Genomic DNA, 22,920 nt, shown 5'->3' with positions numbered 1-22,920 from the left:
GTCTTATTTCATGTTATTTTTTTTCTAGAACTTGAAAAATGAGGCTGTTATAGAATTTTTAGAAAGTATATCATAAAAAGAATTTTTAAAAACTATGTATCAAAGATCTCACATAAAATGATAAACATCCAAAATGTTAAGTTGTGTTTGTGGTGAAAAGGTCATCTGCTCAAATATGATGAAACCCTCTTGAAGAAAGTCAACACCTGTAGACAGATCAAAGAATCACACATACAGCCAATCAGAACTGCTGTTGCCATGGTTGCAACTGTATTTGGTGCATCACTCAGGTTCAGCATGTTTCCCGACATCTGGTTGAGGCTGTCTACAGCATATTTAAACATGAAGGGGACCACAATATTCATGGCCTAAAAATATAAAAGCAGCAATTAACCATCATATACAAATATATTTTCTAAAAGTACAAATATTTACCTTAAGTTAGTATTTATGAGAATATTTAGATATTAATCATTTACTAGTAATGAAATGATTTTCCCAGTTTATAAAGATAAAATCTTTGGCATTGGAGAGCTGTCATTTCAGAATTCCTAACTCACACTGACTGCCGTGTTAATATTCATTTAAAAGCTACATGCATTAGTCAAATGCTCAAGCCTCCATGAAATAATCCCTGATTATCCACTCAAAATGCTCTCGCCATTATCTGAAATCGCTACAGAGCTTATGGCACTTAAGGCAAACTGCCTTATCGTTATTTATAATGTATATATTTTTCTTTCTTACTAGATCGTTGATGATCTGTATCATATTCCTTTTTTTGTTCCACACTTGTTGAGTACTACTATGCTTTGTTATTTAGTGGGTATTCAATCAAATATGTAGAATTATTTGTTCACCAAAATAAGAGCAAAACTAAAATTATTTAGCAAAAATGTATCTCAAAGCAGATAAATTACAAGCATCTGTGGCTGATTCACTACTGAGGAAAAAAACCACAACACTGGTAGATCTACTTGCCCCACAAAAAGATTCTTTTGGCCAGAGAAGAGGTGGGGGAATGAGAGAAATAGGTGAAGGGAATTAAGAGGTACAAACTTCCAGTTATAAAATAAATAAGTCATGGAGACAAAAAGTAGAGCATAAGAAATATAGTTGGTAACACTGTAATACTGTTGTATGGTGACTACATTTTTGTGGTGAGCACTGAGTAATGTATAGAATTTTTGGATCACTTTGCTGTACACCTGAATATTGACATTGTATGTATGTCAACTATAACTCAATAATAAAAATTTAAGAAGACTCCTTTGCTCCAATACTAAACAAAACCTACTAAATACCAAACTAAGCTTTCAAAAACCAACCTATTTCTCCATGAGAATACACCAAAAAATAAGAAAATTATGGGTATACTGCTTTCATATATTCAAGGCAAATATTCAATCACATTTCACATTTTCTGCAAGGTTATATTAACAAAAACACCAACTATCATTTAAGAACAGAAAACTGATTAGACTGCCAAAGCTTTAAAGAAATTAAATTCATGTACATTAATAACATGTGAAAGCAATTCTTTTTTTTAAAGACTTTATCTATTTATTTGAGAGAAAGCACGAGCAGTGCGGGTGGGCAGAGGGAGAGGAAGAAGCAGACTCCTTGCTCAGCAGGGAGCCCAAAGTGAGGCTGGATCCCAGGACCCTGTGATCATGACCTGAGCCGAAGACAGCCGCTCAACAGACTCAGCCACCCAGGCGCCCTGAAAGCAATTCTATAAGGCTTAACAAAAACACTTGTTTTTGTTAATGTCTTGTTAGCTCTTGTTAATGTCCTATTATTATATCATTCACCTTTGTTAAACATAAAAAATATTGTCAACAAGCCTAAGTTTAGCTGATAGCTGACAGGAGCTACAGAGATCTTACCAATCAAGATTTCAAAGTAAAGTATACAAGTGTCCTAGCAACCAAGTAGGTTCAACAATATCATTAAAATACAAAGCAGATGTTGGAACACTTTAAAAAATGTAACACTATAACTGATCTCATTGATATGAGGAATTTGAGAAACAAGACAGAGGATCATAGGGGAAGGGAAGGAAAAATGAAACATGAAACCAGAGAGGGAGATAAACCATAAGAGACTCTTAATCTCAGGAAACAAACTGAGGGTTGCTGGAGTAGAGGAGGGTGGGAGGGATGGGGTGGCTGGGTGATGGACATTGGGGAGGGTATGTGCTATGGTGAGCGCTGTGAATTGTGTAAGACTGATGAATCACAGACTTGTACCCCTGAAACAAACATTATATGTTAACTAAAAAAAAAGAATGCAACTCTATGGGATAAATTGCTTAAAATTTTTTCTAACTTCTAAAATATAATCTAATAGAATAGCAGGTTTGAAGTATGATAAATTTCTCAATTTTGACTTCTACAGAATCATGTAACCTCAAGCTCTTGCTTCTGCTTGAAATGGTCTGCCTGCCTGATTTACCTTTCTCCCTCTGCATTTTTTAAAACTCACTCTGAATACCATCCCCATCATGATGCTGTCTCTGAAACCTGCAGCCCATTTGGCACTTTCCATTTTCCAACTCCTCTTTTTCACAGTTCATACCTCAGTATTTGTCTTTCTTACTATATATTTATCATTTGTTTTCTAGGTACAATGTTCATGGATATTTCTCAACCTCAGTTCACAAACCTTTTGTGGCAAAACAAACATTTTCAGAACAGTTACCAGAGACACCTATAGTGCTAGGTAATTTCACAAAGGTGAAAGCTGAATGAAATAATAATTCTATTCAATGAACAACCCTGTAATTGAGGAAACAGATTCCATGAGGTTTAACGACCTGTCTGGTAAGCAGCAGAACTAGGATTAAAATCCAAGACTGACTTGAAATTCAGAATTTTTCCTAGTATATCACAGCCATATTAGCAGCTCATAAAGCAAGGGACCATATTATTCTACTTCATTTGTACCCTAAAGCAGATGCTCTCAAATGTGCTGCTGAAACCAGCATGAAGTATGGCACAAGTAATTTAAAAAAATTTGAGCAGATTCCAGGGTTTCTGTATAATAAGACCACATCCCCTCACTTGCATTCTAATACAATTTCTTGAGTGGGAAAAAAAGTGACAGTTACAGCTAGCACGCAATTCTCATAACTTACAGTCTATTATATCACAGCCAGAGTAGTGACTAAAACTAATGTATCACCAAGAAAGTTGTGTTATTTTACTTTCTTGAAAATATGTTTGGGTTTGGTCAAATTTGGGAGCATCCTTGTAAATGTGTAAAGAATGTGAGTATCATATGTCCTGTATTTTTATTGACAGAAAAAAGGGAGTTAGCACACTGCTAAGAACATGTACTACCTCTAATAATAATTGTTGATTACTTCCAGCTTTCCCAAAAAAAGTAATTTCAGAAAGGAAAGAAATTTAAAAACACCAAAGAAATAGAAAGGAGTATATTATGTGTAGACGTTTTTATTAGTACATGTGTGTTGGCTGCACTGGCCTTGTGGTATTTTGAGCATAGGGGGTGGCAAATATTGGTCTTCCCTAATGTTCTGCTTTCACGAGAACTACACTTAAACCACCTCAAGAGAAATGTTAATTTTTAAAAACTTTTTTCTTTTGAAGTAACTGTAGACTCACAGGAAGTTGCAAAAGTAGTACAAAGAGACTCATAACCCTTCACTGTGTCTCCTAATGATGACATCTTATATAACTGTAGTTGAATATCAAGACCAAAAACATACACTGGCACATTACTATTAACTAAACTACAGAACTCATTCAGTTTTTACCATATTTAAATGTGTATTCATGTATGTGTGTGGTTTGTATGTGCTGCCTATATGGTTCTATGCTATTTATCCCATCTTCAGATCCATGTAACCATCACCACAATCAAGATACAGAACTATTCCATCACAACAAAAGAAACCTCTTGTGCTACCTCTTTATATTCACTCCCATCCCACCTTGCCCCACACCTAAATCCCTGTCCCCTGGCAACCACTAATCTGTACTTGATCTCTATAGTTTAGTCATTTTGAGAATATTATATATATGGAATCATGCAGTTTGTAATCTTTTGAGAATGACCTTTTTCTTCACTCAGCATGATGCCCCTGAGGTTCATCAAGGATGATGCATGTATCAATAGCTTATTTTTAAAGATTTATTTATTCGAGATAGAGAAAAAGCATGCATGTGTATGGCGGGAAGGGACAGAGGGAGAGGGAGAGAGAGAGTTTTAAGCAGACTCTGTGCTGAATGTGGAGCCCAACATGGGGCTCAATCTCATGACCCTGATATCACGACCTGAGCTGAAACCAGGAGTCTGATGCTTAACCAACTGCGCCACCCAGGTGCCCCTCAATAGCTCATTTTTTATAGCTAAGTACTATTCCATGGATGTACCAAGTTTATTCAACCATTCATCTCTAAAGGACATTTTCATTGTTTGTAGTTTTGGACTACAAATAAAAAGATGCTGTGGAAATTTTCATACAGGTGGTCATAAGTTTTCAGTTCTCTGGGATAAATGCCCAAGAGTAATTGGTAAATCATATGGTAATTCTATACTGAACTTTTAAGGAAACTGCCATACTCTTTCTGAGTGGCTGTACTATTTTATATTCCCACCACCAGTAAAGTATGAGTGATCCAATTCCTCTTCATCCTCACCAACATTTGATATCATCACTGTTTTTTATTTTAAAGCTTTTTTTTTAAGTAGGCTACACATTGGGGCCCAATGTGGGGCCTGAACTCATGACCCTGAGACGAGGACCTGAGCTGAGATCGAGAGTAAGCCGCTCAACCAACTGAGCCACCCAGGCACCTCTTTATTTTGAAACTATTTTAATAAGTGTATAGTGATATCTTGTGGTTTTAATTTGTGTTTCCCTAACAGCAATGACGTTGAACATCTTTTCATATTCTGATTTTCCACCCATATATCCTCTTGGGTTAAATATCTGTTCATGTCTTTTGCAAATTTTTAACTGGACTGGTTTTTTGTTTTTGTTTTTTGATACTGAGTTTAAGAATTCTCTATATATTTTCTAGATATACAGGCCTTTGATGGGCATATAATTTGCAAATATTTTCTCCTCGTGTGTAGCTTGTCTTTCATCCTGCTGAGGAGTCTAAACTACTACCCCATGTAGCAGCCATGAGGAGTCCCTTTCTCTAGAAGTCAGTGGAGGCCAAGGTGAGAACCTGGACTTTTAACCCCACCTGAAGTAATGAGGCAGCAGCCCATCCCCACTGGAGCAGTATCATAGGAGGCCTGCTAAACAAAAGATTTTTTAAAAAGCCAGAGTCTCATACCATAATGACCAAAATATCCAAGATTTCAATAAAAAAATCACTCATTATACCAAGGACTACTAAGATATCAACTTGAAATAAAAGAATACAATCAACTGACACAAATGTTAGAACTACCTGATGAGGATTTCAGAATAGCCATCATGGAAGTACTTCGAGGAGCACTTATGAACATGCTTCAAAAAACAAAAAGTAGAATGTCTCAGCAAATAAATAGAGGACATAAAGAACCAAATGAAAAATCTGGAACCAAAAAATATAATGACTGAATTTTAAAAAACAACTGAATGTATGGGCTCCATGCAGAATGGAGAGGACAAAGGAATCAATCAACTTGAATACAGAATAAAATTTATTGAGTATGAACAACAGAGAAAAAAACACTAAAAAAGGGAGAGAGGGTAGAAGACTCTGGGATCTATGGGACTATAAAAAAAGATCTATCACTCCTCTTTAGAGTCTCAGAAGATGAGAAGAGAAAGTCTGAGGCTGGAAAAAGTATTCAAAGAAATAATGACTAAAAATTCCCCAAATTTGGCAAAAGACATAAACTTACAGATTCAAGAAGTTGAGCAACCCCCTGATTAGGGAAAACCCAAAGAAATTCACGCCAAGACACATTATAATTAAAATTCCAAAAGCTAAAGACAAATTTAAAAATCTTAAAAGCAGCCAGATAGAAACAATACATTATGTATAAGGGGAAAAACAATTTGAAGAAACCAGATTTCCAGGGAGGCCAGCAGGAAGTGGCACATTTTTCAAGTGTTAAAAGAAAAGAACTGTCAACTTAGAATCCTGTAATCAGCAAAATTAGCCTTCAGGAATGAAAGGAATTATCAAGACATTTCAGGTTAAGGAAAACAAAAAATTAGTCACTAGCAGACCTCCCCTAAAAAAACTGCTAAAGGAAACTCTTCATACACATGGGAAATGGAAGCAGACAGAAACTGGAACATGAGAAATGAAGGAAAAGCAACAGAAATAGTAAATACCTGTGCAAATATAGTAGCCTATTCTCTTAAGTTCTTTAAAATATGTTTGATGGACAAAAGTGACAGTTAAATCATTGACTAATAGGGGTTTCAATGTATACAGATGTAATGCATAAGATAACCTGTAAACATAAAAGGGGAAGGTAAAAGGACTTAAAGGGTAGTAAGGTTTTTACATTTCACTTGAAATGGTAAAATACTGATTCTAAGTAAGCTATGAAAAGTTCAGTATCCATACTGTAATTCCTAGAGTAACTACAAAAAAATTATATGAATAGACAAACTTAAATGGCACAACAGATAAAATGGGATATTAAAACATGCTTAAATAACACAAAAGATGGCAGTAAAGGTGAAACAGAGTAACGAGAAAGAGGAAACTGGCATAAAACAAATAATAAAATGATAGGCCAAACTCCAAATTTATTAATAATTATCAACAAATTATAATGACCAACATAAGCAAATAATTATTAATGTATCAATACACTAGCAATGAATGACTAGAAACCAACATTTTTAAAAATTACAATACCCAGGTGCCTGGGTGGCTTAGCCAGTTAAGTGTCTGCCCTCAGCTCAGGTCATGATCCCAGGGCCCTGGAATGGAGTTCCACATCAGGCTCCCTGCTCAGTGGGGAGTCTGCTTTTCCCTCTCTCTCTGCCCCTGCCCCTTGCTCGTGCTCTCTCTCTGATAAATAAACAAAATCTTTAAAAAAATTACAATACCCACCCACCGCAAAGAAATCCTTAAGTATAAACCTAACCCAGGATTTCCCAACCTTCAGCACTATAGACATTCTGGTTTAGATAATTCTTTCTTATGGGAAGAGATGTTCTGTGCACTTTAGGGTGTTTAGCAGCGTCCCTGATGTCTACCTACTATATGCTAGTGGCACCCTCATCGCCAACTGTGACCATCAAAAATATCTCCAGATAGTGCCAAATGTCCCCTGAAAGGCAAAATCACACCTGGCTGGAAACCAATGGTCTAATCAAACATGTTTAGCATCTGTATGCTGAAAGCTACAAGGACATATGAAATGAATCAAATAAGATCTAAGTAAATGGAGAGATATTTTATGTTCACTGACTGGAACACTCAATATAGTAGGGATGTCAATTCTCCCAGTTGGTCTAGAGATTTAATAAAAATCCATTTAAAAATCCTACATGGCTTCTTTGTAGCTATACACAAGATTATTCTAAAATTATATGGACAGACAAAAACACTAGAATAGCCAAAACAGTTTTAAAAAGAAAAACACTGGAAAAAATCTCACTATCTTTACACCTTACTATAAAGCTATGACAATAAAGTCAATGTGGTGTTGATGAATGGAGAGACACATATATATAGATCAACAGACAAGAACAAAGTCCAGAAAAAGAGGGGCGCCTGGGTGGCTCAGTCGGTTAAGTGTCTGCCTTCGGCTCAGGTCATGACCCCAGGGTCCTGGGATCGAGCCCTGTGTCGGGCTCCCTGCTCAGTGGCGAGCCCGCTTCTCCCTCTCTCTCTGCCTACCACTCTGCCTACTTGTGTTCTCTCTCTCTGTCAAATAAATAAAATCTTACAAAAAAAGTCCAGAAATAGACACACACACACACACACACACACACACACACACACACACACACACACTATGGTAGAGAGAATAATGGCATCATAAAATCTCCATGTACTAATGTACTAATCTCCAGAACCTGTGAAGATGATACCTTACATAGCAAAACAAACTTCGCATGTGATTAAACTAAAGAATATGAGCTGGGGAGAGTATCATGAATTACCTGGGTGGGCCAAGCATAATCAAAAGGGTCCTTAAAATAAGAGGGAGACAGGGGGGCGGGATCCAAAGTCAAGAGAAAAGATATGACTAAAGAGGCCAAGAGTCAGAGTCCGAGAGACTGAAGATGCTGCTGGCTTTAAGATGGAGGGAGGGGCCACAAGTCCAGGAATGTCAATGGAAAAGGCATGGAAATGGATTCTCCCCCAAGAGGCTCTGGAGGGAACACAGCCCTGACAAATGCTTTTATTCTCACCCAGGAAACCTAATTTTGGACTTCTGACCTTTACAAAATAATACATATGTGTTGTTTTAAGCTATCAAGTATGAAAAGTTTTTACAGAAGCAATAGGATACAATGGAAATTCATTTGGGAGAGTATAGCCTTTATGTTAGGAACAACTAGACAAAACAATGAACTTTCAACTAAACTGGATACAATAATTTACTCAAAATGGAGCATAAATATAAATGTAAAAGGTAAAAATATAACTTTTAGAAGAAAACTCAGGAGAAAATTGTAATGAACTTGAGTTAGGCAAAAAGTTCTTAGATATAACAACTAAAACATAATCCATAAAGGAAAAAAAATGATAAATTGGAACCTATCAAAATTAAAAACTCTTGTTCTATATAAAACACTCTTAAGGGAATTTTTTTAAAGGCTACAGATGGGAGAAAATATTTGCAAATTATATATCTGAGAAAGGTCTCATATCCAGAATGTATAAATAACTCACTGAACAGTAAAAACAACAGCCTAGCTAAAAATGGACAAAACACTTGAACAGACACTTCACCAAAGCAGATAGATGGTTGGCAACTAAGCACATGCAAGGATATTCAACATCATCAGCCATTAGGAAAATGTATATTGAAACCACAAGATACCACTAAATGCCTGACAATATCATGTGTTGGCCAAGAAGTGAAGCAACTGGAACTCTCATACACTGCTGGTAGGAAGACAAAAATAACCATTCTGGAAAACAGTCTGGTAGTTTCTTACAGAGTTAAAAATACACTAACCATGACCCAGAAATTCCACTCCTAGGTATTTATCCTAGAGAAATGAAAACTCAGGTTCACACAAAAACCCGTACTTAAGTGTTTATAGTCACTCTAGTTACAACTGCCAAAAGGTGGAAAGAAACCAAATGTCCATCAGTGGATATAGTACATCCATACTATGGAATATACCTCAGCAATAAAAAGAAAACTACTGATAACTCAATGACTTGGATGAAGGACAAAGGCATTATGTTGTGTGAGAGGAGCCAGCTCAAAAGGTTATATACTATATGATTCTATTTATATGGTATTCTCAAAATGACAGAACTATAATGATAGAGGACAAATCAGTAGTATCCAGCAGTTAGGAATCTGAAGAGGATATATCCACAAAGGGGTTACACAAGAGATTTTTGGGGTGGTAGCACTTTTCTGTATCCTGACTGTGGCAGTAATTACGTGAATATATCCATGTATTAAAAGTCATAAAAGAGTACACTTTACCACATGCATATAAAAAGTAAAATTTAAAAAATAAAGCCAATGTCTCAGGCCACACCAGAACTGGCTCCCCAGCGGCTGGAGAGGTCTAAAAATAAGGCTAGGGGCGCCTGAGTGGCTCAGTTGTTAAGCGTCTACCTTCAACTCAGGTCATGATCCCAGGGTCCTGGGATCGAGCCCCACATGGGGCTCCCTGCTCCGCGGGAAGCCTGCTTCTCCCTCTCCCACTCCCCCTGCTTGTGTTCTCTCTCTCGCTGTCTCTCTCTCTGTCAAATAAATAAAATCTTTAAAAAATAAAATAAAAATAAGGCTAGATGTTAATATATTTCAATCAAAATTGATGCAGTATGGCATTTAATCCCCCTGTTGTTTTCTAAAAATTGAGAAACTATTTTTTACTGGATTATAATGTGACAGAAGTTGTTTCATCTATAACTGCAATGCGCCCATTAATTTACTATTAAGTACAAGAGAAATAAAAGGACTTATTATCACAATTATTTTTCTTTCCTAGATCAAAAGTTTAAATCACATATATAAATAATCTTCTAAATTATTGAATTTTCAGAGACTGGTATATAATCAGGAAATTGAATTTGTTTAATTTTAACTTGGAAATGCACAGTTTGGGACATTAATTAAATAATGGAATTAAGGAAAAAGTACAATCACCATAAAGGACAGCCGAAAGTATGCTGTATCTATAGGATGCCAAATTTACTGGTCCATATGATCAGTTTGTTGAGGGTCTCAAATTCTAGATTTTACAGTGACTTTTCCCTTTTTGGTCATGAAAGTATTGTCTATATTTGAGGAACCCAATTCTTCCAGACCTTTTTAATACCTAAATTCCTCAATAATTAATCTCTTTCACAGCAGCCTCTGATAATTAAGGACTCTGAAACTAGTGCTGCCAAGAAGGGCCCAATATATGTGAATAGGTAAAAGACCGCTCCAGTTTCAAAAGGATCAGGAGAAAAAACATAAAGGACAAGAGCACTAAACTGAGACATGATTTTCAAGGCAAAACAAGGAGAAAATAAAAGTATACAACATACTCAGACAATTTGTAAATACCATCCCTTCCAGAAAACAGAGATAGAGGGAAAATTTCTGAACTCATTCTAGGAGGCTACCATTACCCTAATATCAAAACCAGGCAGACATTACAAGAAAGGAAAACTCTGGACCACTATCTCTCATGATCACAGATAAAAAATTCTCACAAATATTAGCAAACCAAATCCAATAATGTATAAAAATAATTATACAACATGGCCAAGTGGAATTCATTCCAGGTATGCATAGCTGGTTCAACATTGGAAAATCAATTAACGTAATCTATCACATCAACAGGCTAAAGAAAAAAATATGATATCAATAGAGGCAAAAAAGGCACTAGACAAAATCCAACACCTATTCATGATAAAAATTCTCAGCAAACTAGGAATAGAATAGAAAGAAACTTCTTCAACTTGATTAAGGACACCTAAAAAAAACCCTATAGCTAACAACGTACTTAATGATGAGAAACTAACTAGATGCTTTATCCCTAAATTTGGGAACAAAGTGAAGATGCCCTCTCTTATCGCTCTTGTTCAACATGGTACTGGAAGTCGTAGCTAATGCAATAAGAAAAGGAAAGAGAAGCCACACATAATAGGAAGAAATAAAACCATTTTTGCAGATGATATGATTATCTATGTAAAAATCCAAAAGAACTGACAACAACAACAACAACAAAAACAAAAAACCCTCCTGAAACTAGTAAGTAACTCTAGCAAGGTTGCAGGATACAAGGTTAATATACAAAAGTCAATTGCTTCCCTATATATCTCCAGTGAACAATACATGATTTGAAATAAAAAAAATAATACCAGTTAAATTAGTACCCAAAATTATATAATTAGGTATAAATCTAACAAAGCATGTTCAGGATCTGTATGAGGAAAACTACAATACTCTGATGAAAGAAATCAAAAAGGAACTAAATGAATAGATTCCACGTTCATGGATGGAATGACTCAATATTGTCAAGATGTCAGCTGTTCCTAAACTTGCTCTATATATTCAATGCAGTCCAAATCAAATTCCCAGCAAGTAATTTGGTAGATATGGACAAACCGATTCTAAGCTTTATAGAGAAAAACAAAAGACCCAGAATATCCAACACAATACTGGAAGAAAAAAACAATGTCAGAAGGCTGACACTACTTGATTGCAAGACTTACCATAAAGCTACCATAATCAAGACAGTGTAGCACTGGCCAAAGAAAAAACACATGAATAGAACAGAACAGAGTCCAGAAATAGAAAAATATACACAAATATATTCAACTGATGTTTGACAAAGGAGTAGAAGCAACCCAGTCGGGGGAAAATAGTCTTTTCAAAAAATGGTGCTAGAACAAGTGAGCGCGCAAAAAAAAAAAAAAAAAAAATCTAGACACTGGCCTTTCACAAAAATTAACTTCAAATGGATCACAGTCCTAAATGTAAAGCACAAAGCTATAAAACTTCTAGAAGATAACATAAAATAAAATCTAGGTGGCCTCTGATTTGGCAATGACATTAGATATAAAACTAAAGGCACAATCCATGAAACACTGATAAGTTGGACTACATTAAAATTTAAAACTTCTGTGAAAGACACTGTTAAAAGAAGGGAAATACAAGCCACAGACTGAATGAAAATATTTGCAAAAAAAACTATCTGATAAAGGACTGGTATTCAGAATATACAAAGAACTCTTAAAACTCAACAATAAGAAAATGAACAACCCAATTTTAAAATGGGCAAAAGACTTAACAGATACCTCACCAAGAAAGATATACAGATGACCAATAAGCATATGAAAACATGCGCAATATCATGTCATTAGGCAATATCAAATTAGAACAAAAATGAGATAGCATTACACACCTATTAGAAAGACTAAAATCCAGAACACTGACACACCAAATACTGACAAGGATATGGGGCAACAGAAACTCTCTTATTCAATGCTGGTAGGAATGCAGAATGGTACAGCCACTTTGGAAGACAGTTTGGCAGTTTCTCACAAACTAAACATAGTCTTAACATATAATCTAGCAACTGCACTCCTTAGTAATTACCCAAATGAGTTGAAAACTTATATCACACAAAAATCTTGCACACAAATGTTTACTGCAGCTTTACTTTATGCCAAAATGTGGAAGCAACCAAAATGTCTTTCAAAAGGTGAATGGATATACATACACACTATATGGTATGTCTATACAATGGAATGTTTTTCAGCAATAAAAAGAAATGAACTATCAAGTCATAAAAGAGACATAAATGACTCTGAAATGCATATTGTTAAGTGAAAAAAGCCAGTCAGTAAGAGCTACATACTGTATGATTCCAACTATATGACATTATGGAAAAGGGCAAAACAACAGAGATAGTAAAATGATCAATGGTTGTCAGGGATTTGGGAGGATGGAGAGATGAGTAAGTGGAACACACTGGATTTTTAGGGCAGTGAAATTCTTCTGTACGATACTTTAATGGTGGACACATGACACTATGCATTTCCCCAAACCTATAGTAAGTACCCAACACAAAGAGTGAATCCTAATGTAAACTATGAACTCAGCTAATAATAATAATGTATTTTTGCTTTTTCACAACAGGTCTGCTGCCAGAACACAGGTGTCATGAAAGCCACCACTCAATCTAAACCAAAATGGGAAAGGAAAAGAATCACATCAACATCATCGTCATTGGACATGTAGATCTGGGCAAGTCTACCACTACTGGTCATCTGATCTACAAATGCGGTGGGATCGACAAAAGAACTATCGAAAAATTTGAGGAGGAGGCTGCTGAGGTGGGAAAGGGCTGCTTCAAGTATGCCTGAGTCTTGGATAAACTGAAAGCTGAACGTGAATTTGGTATCACCATTGATATCTCCCTGTGGAAATCCGAGACCAGCAAGTATTATGGGACCATCATTGATGCCCCAGGACACAGAAACTTTATAAAAAACATGATTACAGGCACATCTCAGGCTGACTGTGCTGTCCTGATTATTGCTGCTGGTGTTGGGGAATTTGAAGCCAGTATCTCCAAGAATGGGCAGATCCGTGAGCATGCCCTTCTGGCGTACACACTGGGTGTAAAACAACTAATTACTGGTGTTAACAAGATGGATTCCACTGAGCCACCCTAGAGCCAGAAGAGATACGAGGAAATCGTTAGGGAAGTCAGCACCTACATTAAGAAAATTGGCTACAACCCCGACACAGTAACATTTGTGCCAATTTCTGGTTGGAATGGTGACAACATGCTGGAGCCAAGGGCTAACATGTTTTGGTTCAAGGGATGGAAAGTCACCCATAAAGATGGGAATGTCAGTGGAACCACACTGCTTGAAGCTCTGGACTGCATTCTGCCACCAACTCGTCCAACTGACAAGCCCTTGCATCTGCCTCTCCAGGATGTCTACAAAATTGGTGGTATTGGTACTGTCCCTGTGGGCCGAGTGGAGACTGGTATTCTTAAACCTGGCATGGTGGTCACCTTTGCTCCAGTCAATGTTACAACTTAAGTAAAGTCTGTTGAAATGCACCACGAAGCTTTGAGTGAGGCTCTTCCTGGGGACAATGTGGGCTTCAATGTCAAGAATGTATCTGTCAAAGATGTTCATCGTGGCAATGTGGCTGGTGACAGCAAAAATGACCCACCCATGGAAGCAGCTGGCTTCACGGCTCAGCTGATTATCCTGGACCATCCAGGTCAAATCAGTGCTGGATATGCACCTGTACTGGATTGTCACACAGCTCACAATGCTTGCAAGTTTGCTGAGCTGAAGGAGAAGATAGATCGTCATTCTGGAAAAAAGGTGGAAGATGGTCCCAAGTTCTTGAAATCTGGTGATGCTGCCATTGTTGATATGGTTCCTGGCAAGCCTATGTGTGTTGAGAGCTTCTCTGACTCCCCTCCTCTGGGCTGTTTTGCTGTTCATGACATGAGAGACGGTTGCTGTGGGTGTCATCAAAGCAGTGGACAAGAAGGCAGCTAGAACTGGCAAGGTCACCAAATCTGCCCAGAAGCTCAGAAGGCTAAATGAGTATTATCCCCAATACCTGCCACCCCAGTCTTAATCAGTGGTGGAAGAACGGTCTCAGAACTGTTTGTATCAAATGGCCATTTAAGTTTAATAGTAAAAGACTGGTTAATGATAACAATGCATCATAAAATCTTCAGAAGGAAAGGAGAATGTTTTGTGGACCATTTGTGTGTGTGTGTGTGTGTGTGGCAGTTTTAAATAGTTTTTAAAATCAGTACTTTTTAATGGAAACAACTTGACCAAAAATCTGTCACAGAATTTTGAGACCCATTAAAACAAAAGTTTAATGAGAAAAAAAAAGAATAATGTATTTTTAAATAATTGGTTCATCAGTTATAACAACTGTATCATATTAATGCAAGATGTCAGTAACAGAAGAAATTGAGTGGGATTTGGGGTGGGGGGATATAGAGGAATTCTCTGTCCTTACTGCTCAATTTTTCGGTAAGCCTAAAACTTCTCTAAAATACAAAGTCTTTTAATTACAAAAAAAATACTCCAGGATATAAATCATACTTCTCAACTAAAGGCTTTAGGTAGCACTGTTTCATTTTAAAAAGTGTTTTTCAGAAAATTTTTTAAGAATCAAAGTTAAGCAAAAAGTGCATGAATCTTCTGAGGTTGCAAATGTAAAGACAGTAACTAGAAAACTCTAGCTCTTCCATGAAGCCTTCCCTTAAATGACTAATTGCTGAAACTCCCATATATCTTCATTTGTGACTTCCTTTGGATATTTATATATAATCATTATTTGTGTATTTTTCTCCTTCAGTACACTCCAACTCCAGGAGGGAACGCAAGGCCCACATTTTATTCATTTTTGCATTCCCAGCTGCCTAGAACCATATCTTGTACCTAATAGTCACTCAACAAATGTTGCTCAATACATATTTCTATGATCTGAATGTCCCCCTGGCAAATTCACATGTGGAATCCTAACCCCCCAGAGTGATGATATCGGAAATGGGGCCTTTAAGAGGTGATGAGGCCCTTATGGAATTAGTGCCCTTACAAAAAAGTCCCCAAAGACCCTTCTTAAGCTTTTACACCACGTAGGTTACAACGAAAAGACAGCCATCTATGAACCATCTAGTTTATGGTGTTTTTTATAGAAGTGTAAATGGACTAAGACACATATATTATTCCTTACTATTAATAATACATATATTATTTCTTAAAATAGATGCATTCTTGAAAAAAAGGATATTATTTATATTTTTGTAAAATACCCTCTCCCTTGAAATTATTTTATAATTTTAAATAAAGCTTATTTTCATTTGCAGGTTTTTAACTGAGGTATCTTTTTGTACTTGATACTTTAATGTTCTGTTGCTTGCAAATTCTCTGTCAACTAAGTGGTTCCAAAGATGGTGCTGGTTAGAGAATATGAGTAAACTTTTTTACAACATTAAAATAAACACTTATTTTATGAAAACATGATTTTAGTAAATATGTTTAATATTTTCCTTAAATCCTGACACAGCTGTATGTGATATACTAACAGAAAGGTTAAATTAAAAAAAAAAAATCCTTAGACCTCAAAATCCCCAGATTAATAATAATGTGATACTCCTAGGATATATGTGTGGATGGTAAGAAAAGGCACTGCATATGATTTGTAGGGATTTAAGGAATGAAGGCAAATAGTGTTCTATCTCTGTCTGTCTCTATCTCTGTCTCTCTCTTAGCAGCAGAACCCCTAAAATATATCTCATATAGGACTCCAACATATTAAAAATAGAATTTCTGCAACTCAGAAGAAATACCAACCCATCCTTCTTGGCCTTCTCTGGGCTGCAAGGCATCTTTACATAATACAGTTTATCTTAAAAAATCTTTGCTGGAGACAATGATAGCCTTATGACCTTCAGAATGAAAAGATCATTAGTAGACAAGTAAGCAGATGGTATGCTGTGGCCCCATATGTTAAGCATGAAATTCTCCTCCCCTTTTCTTCTTCTCACTTGATATTTCTCTTTTTCTGTCCTCCTCCTTCCTCAGGGATGCTTCTGGCCTTGCTATGAAACCACCACATGCTGCTCAGATGCTGGGTGGCATTCATTAATAATAATAGCTGAGAAGATTCCTGTACCTGCCCTAAGAGTCCCACAAGTACATGGAGGAGGTCAGGAAGACCAGAGTATAAAGGGGAATAGATTGGTCCAAAGTGCTTATATGCCAAAGCATGTAATCAGGTTGAAAAAAAACATAGGAAGCCAACGAATGAAAGGGATAACAATCCATCTTTGCATATCAAGTATAAATCACACCTGTAATACTACCAAAATTAAACAATGACCAGGTTTTAAAGATTGGGAGAGTAATAATCACTTTTAAACTGAGGACAGCAGAGAAGCTAGAAAAATGATGTTAGGAATGGTTAAACGCTAGTACTATTTCTAAAGTTATTCTATGGTCTAGTGAAAAGTAAACTGTTTTTCTATATGTTCTGAAAGTAGAAGCATGCAATCATTATAATATCAAGTAATTTATTTCTTTTCCTAACTCAAAAGCAATCAAACATACTTTTTGAGGACTGATTTTCCTAAATTAATTTCTGCTTACTTATTAGTTTATATGAGGTTAGTATAGCACTATCCATTCTATCAGTGCTCAGTATTTATTGAGAGAAGAATCAAATATTAGCCTTCTAAAAATATTTCAGTCCTTAAGAAAGTTACCTTGACCTATTTTTTATACCCTGACATTGACCTGTCACCAAGCAACAGAAATCTGTATTTTGAACAAATGAAATTCACTCCAAAAATAAAATCTAATATAAATGTCATTAACACTCCTCCCTTCAACTAACCTAATTAATCATGTTCTAACCTGTTCTCTTCAATTCAAGAGGAAGTCCAGAAAACAATCTGCCTTTAACTTGTCAGCCAAGTACTTTCATTCAGCTAATAAAGCATAAAGGCCAATTTGCTAATCCTGCCTTGCACAAGAGCTCAGAATAATCTTTATCCTTAAGTAATTTGTAGGTAAAAGACAATTCTGCCACCAGTACTGTGCTAAAAATATGAGTTCAAAGAATTTCAACATTAGCTACCAAAATTAGATTTATAATATTATTCTCTCTGTTCAGCTTAAATAAACAATAAAGTATGGATTCTTGGTCTGTTGTTTAGTATCCTGATTTAGTCTTCTCCCAGGGAAGTGGTCTAGTTCATTGGCAGAGTACTCAACAGAACCAATAGATGAGAGAGAAGAAAAGACAATGAACAGTCGGACTGAATTATTCTAGTTTTACTCTCCAATCACTCCTTTCCTGTTTCCACTACTTATTCCATTATTTATTACCCTATAGGAGCACATTTATCACAGGTTCTGTCTGTAGTCATTCCATTCCTTGGTGAACTAATCTGCATTGTTTTACCTCCCCCCCTCCACTATTACCTCTTAATCTCCCTAGCCTGGGGCTTCTTCATGAACTTGTCTTGCATTTTATATTATCAGCTAAATATCTCTGTCTCAACGTTCGATTAGCATCTCAAACTTAACTTGCACCAAACCAAAATTTTCATCTTCCCAAACAAGACCACCTAACTTCCTACCTACTTCTGTTAAAAGCATTTTTCTTCTCTTATCCTTGGCATCAGCTTTGAAACCTATTTCTCTTTTACTTCTAATATCTGATCCATTGCTAAGTCTTGTTGATTCTACTTCCCTTACCTCACAATATCTCTGTATCTTCTCCTTGCATATTACCATTTCTACCACTACTCCAGTACAAAGTGTTATTACTTTTCATTTAGATTATTACATCAACCTCATAACTGGCCAGTAAATATTTGCTGAATGAATACATGAAATGAAAATCAATAGTATCCCTACTTTAGTTCTCTTACCACCCTAATCCATCTTATACAACAGGATCAGATTAATTTCCTAAAGTATAGCTCTAACATTATTATTCTTCTACTCAAAATACATATTCCTAGTTCCAACGTAATTAAATTTTTGTTTCACAGTTAAGGTATTTCACATTAGGAGCTCCATCTATCTTTCCAAGATAGTTTCTCTGAAACACTATCCCCTCACTAGAGCAAAGCTGGACTATTTACTACTCCACACACACTATATGCCCTCTCTCATCCTGTCCATGTTACTCCTATACTTATAACAATCCTACCTCAATCCAACACTATCTCAGACATCACCTCCTCTGTGAAAACTTTACAGACTCCCCATCTTGGTGGTTTTTTCCTATGAAATCACCCAATATGTGAATGGTACTTCTTTTAAATTATTTATGACCTACTTTGCAGTATAGCAATAAAATGTAACTTCTCTTATCCTGTATGATTTGAGAGAAGAAATATGCTTTATTTATATTTGAATACTCTGCAGGGCCAAGAACAGTCCTTTGTATGACAAGTTCTCAATACACATTTTTAGAGTAAGGAAAAGAATAAGTAAATAAAAGGCAACATACCTGACGTAGAGAAGAAATGAGTGATATGACCTGGGTTCTAAAACAATGTATTAACCCTTACACATAAGAATGGCAGTCAAATTTTCAGACTTTTTAACCATATTTTTGATGGAAATCTAAATTAATTTATTTTTATTTTAACACATGTTTTACTACGTGCCAAACACTGTTTCAAGTCTTTTGTATGTTAATTTATTTAATCCTTATAAAAATAGTATTTTACAACTTGGGAAACTGAGGCATGAAGACTAAGCAATTTGCCCAATGTTACATTAGTAAGTGCCAGAGCCCAGGAATTCTGACTCCAAAGACTACATATATACCATAATTACATATTGTACCTAAAGATATATACTTCACTGACTTTAAAATCTGAGTAAATTGAAAATAAGGTTTTTTCCTTCAAAGTTCAGAGTCATTATAACTGCCTTATTAAAATGTGCTACATACATTAACAGAGATAAACTGAAGAAGCTGCTAAGATATAGAGGACCCCTATACTGAGTGGTACAAAAATGCCCAGCTTTTGTGGGTGTATTTTTTTTTTAAGTTTTCCTGTGTTTTTCCCTTCACATTGTTGTTTACCACTTATGGCTATCAGTGTGCCTAAATGTGTCTTCATCCTCTTTTCAGTTTACTGGGAGCTGAAAACCAAGCTTACCAGAAATATATATTAAGAAAGAGCCAACAGGGCTCTGAGGAGATTCTTTTATAAAGTTCCTAATGCTTTGTCACAACTAATGATCCTTTATCTTACACTGGTTTCAGGAGTGAATTCCATTAAGTTGAGGCCCTTAAATCTGATCCACAGATAAACTGGGCATTACCATATAATTTCTGACTGCATAAAATAGTTATGTAAATGAGGGTCCTAAAAGTTAACAGTGCTATCCCAAAGTAGCTTTTATCAGCTCAAGTTTCATTATTAGAAAATGCCATACTATTTCTTAGTTACAGCAACAAACAATGTATAATTTCTCCCATTCTTACCTTTGCACCACCCAAAAATCCCAAGGAAATGGCAACCCTAGCTCGTAGATCTGGCCTGTCTTTGGGCCACACATAAGAAAGCATTGCTTTTATGATTTTCCGAGTATCAACATCTTTTAACTGTTGAAAGAGAGAAAACAAAACAGTAAGTAACATGTCATTTCAAATATAACTGCATTTCAATAATGTAGAATTATGTACATATTTGAGAAAAATTTGCAAACATTTCAAACATAACTTTTTTTATTCAAGTATAATTAACATACAGTGTTAATGCAATCCCTATCAAAATACCAACAACATTTTTCACAGAACTAGAACAAATAATACTAAAATTTGTATGGAAACACAAAAGACCCTGAATAGCCAAAGCAATCTTGAAAAAGGAAGAACAACCCTATGATCCAGCAATCACACTACTGGTATTTGCCCAAAGAATACAAAAACACTAATTCAAAGAGATACATGCACCCCTATGTTTATAGCAGCATTATTTATAATAGCCAAATTATGGAAGCAGCCCAACTGTCCACTGATTAATAAAGAAGTAGTAGTAGGATATATACAATGGGATATTACTCAGCCATAAAAAGAATGAAATCCTGCCATCTGTAATGACATGGATGGAGCTAGAGGGTATAATGAAAGTTAAGTCAGTCAGAGAGAGACAAATACCATATGATTTTACTCATGTGGAATTTAAGAAACAAAACAAATGTGAGAAAAGAAAAAAAAAAGAGAGAGAGAAACAGACTCTTAATTAGAGAAAACAAACTAATGGTTACCAGAGGGGAAGGGAGTGGGGGACGGATGACAATTACGGAGAGTACTTGTCATGACAAGCACTGGGTGATATGTGGAATTGCTGAATCACCGTATTATACACTTGGAACTAATATTACACTATATGTTAACTGGAATTAAAATTAAAACTAACCAAAAGACCTAAACTGGAGGTAACATAGTCCCAGATTTCAAGATATACTACTACAAAGCTGTAGTAGTTAAAACAGTATGGTACTGGCACAAAAATAGACACATAGATCAATGGAACAGAATAGAGTGTCCAGATATAAACCCACACTTTTATGGTGAATTAATCTACAACAAAGGAGGCAAGAATATACAATGGGAAGAAAACAGTCTCTTCAAAAAACGGTGCTGGGAAAACTGGACAGCTACATGCAAAAGAATGAAACTGGACCACTTTCTTACCATCATACACAAAAATAAATTCAAAATGGATGAAAGACCTAAATGTGAGACAGGAAACCATAAAATTCCTAGAAGAAAACATCGGCAGTAATTTCTTTGACACTAGCTACAGAAATGTTTCCCTAGATGTCTCTTCCGGCAGGGAAACAAAAGCAAAATTACACTATTGGGACGACACCAAAATAAAAAGCTTTTGCACAGTGAAGGAAACTATTAAAAAGCCAAAACGACAGGGGAGAAGATATTTGCAAACATAACTTTTATTCTGAATCTAAGGTCAGTATCTTTCAAGCTCAAACTATCCTGGAGAAAAAGAAACTATACAAATTTCTTTTAAAAAGCTACTTATGAATGGATAAAGAAGATGTGGTATACATATACAATGGAATATTATGCAGCCATCAAAAAATGAAATCTTGGGGGCGCCTGGGTGGCTCAATGGTTAAGTGTCTGCCTTCGGCTCAGGTCATGATCCCAGGGTCCTGGGATCAAGTCCCTCACCAGGCTCCTTGCTCAGCAGGGAGCCTGCTTCTCCCTCTGCCTGCCACTGGCCCTGCTTGTGCTCTCTCTCTGTCAAATAAATAAAATCTTTAAAAAAATGAAATCTTGCCATTTGCAATGACTGGTTGGAACTAGAGGGTATTATGCTAAGCAAAATAAGTCAATCAGAGAAAGACAATTATCATATGATCTCACTGATATGTGGAATTTGAGAAAACAAAGCAGAGGATTATAGGGGAAAGGAGGGAAAAATGAAACAAGATGAAACCAGAGAGGGAGACAAACCATAAGAGACTCTTAATCTCAGGAAACAAACTGAGGGTTGCTGGAGTAGAGGGGGGTGGGAGGGATGGGGTGGCTGGGTGATGGACACTGGGGAGGGTATGTGCTATGGTGAGCGCTGTGAATTGTGTAAGACTGATGAATCACAGACCTGTATCCCTGAAACAAATAATATATTATATATTAATAAAAAATAAATGAATATAATTTGAATGGAAAAAAAAGCTACCTAATTTTTTACTTCCAGCTACAGCCATCCTCATATTGCCAAAAAGTTATTCAGTGGGGGCAAGAGGACGTGTACTGTACATTTATTTCTCATCTATTAAGCTATCAGTACATTACACAAAATGTAGTCAACATTTCAATATTTCCATCTTTGTGGTCAAAATCTTTATATACTTTTGGGCTCTTTATCAATATGTTTATTTAAAATAGTTTGGAGCCCTCAGTCAAAACTCATGATAAAGTAGAGTTGTAATGCAATGTTTAGGAAAGTAGGAGTCTTGATATTAATTATACAGAACAGAGGTTGGATTATTAAAAACTTCAACAAAAACACAATTTTCCAGTCATGTTTAATCCGACCTAAATCATCTTCCATTTTTCTTTCTCTCAAGTTCCTGAGGCAACACTCCCATGAAATCTTTTTTTAGTTTCAGCTTTTAGAGGCAGAATATTAAGAATCAAAACCACACTTTGTAAAGCCAAAATAAGATCAATACATATATATTCCAAAACGACTATGTTATTATAGCTGGCAAAATAATCTCCATTTAAAAA

At 35.9% G+C, this 22,920-nt stretch overlaps 1 protein-coding gene and 1 pseudogene across 3 annotated transcripts in view; one reads left to right on the top strand and one right to left on the bottom strand.

The window, feature by feature from the left end:
* Positions 1-22,920, bottom strand: part of ABCB7 (ATP binding cassette subfamily B member 7) — a 162,139-nt gene that overhangs the window by 41,540 nt on the left and 97,679 nt on the right. For both annotated transcript variants that reach the window (XR_003522559.2, XM_027607891.1), the window contains exons 4-5: positions 20,140-20,259; positions 236-368 (exon numbers count right to left, since the gene is read on the bottom strand). Coding sequence is in view for 1 of the 2 variants with exons in the window: in XM_027607891.1 (XP_027463692.1) it covers positions 236-368; positions 20,140-20,259 (253 nt within the window). In the remaining variant the exon portion in view is untranslated. The remainder of the gene's footprint in view (positions 1-235; positions 369-20,139; positions 20,260-22,920) is intronic.
* On the top strand, positions 13,323-14,806 carry LOC113930628 (annotated as a pseudogene). The gene has a single exon (XR_004819813.1). The product of XR_004819813.1 is annotated as an elongation factor 1-alpha 1-like (transcript).

This window comes from Zalophus californianus, chromosome X, assembly GCF_009762305.2.
Source record: "Zalophus californianus isolate mZalCal1 chromosome X, mZalCal1.pri.v2, whole genome shotgun sequence".
Lineage (NCBI taxonomy): Eukaryota > Metazoa > Chordata > Mammalia > Carnivora > Otariidae > Zalophus > Zalophus californianus.
Note: the sequence above shows the minus strand (reverse complement) of the source record. Positions and strands in the feature narration are given on the sequence as shown.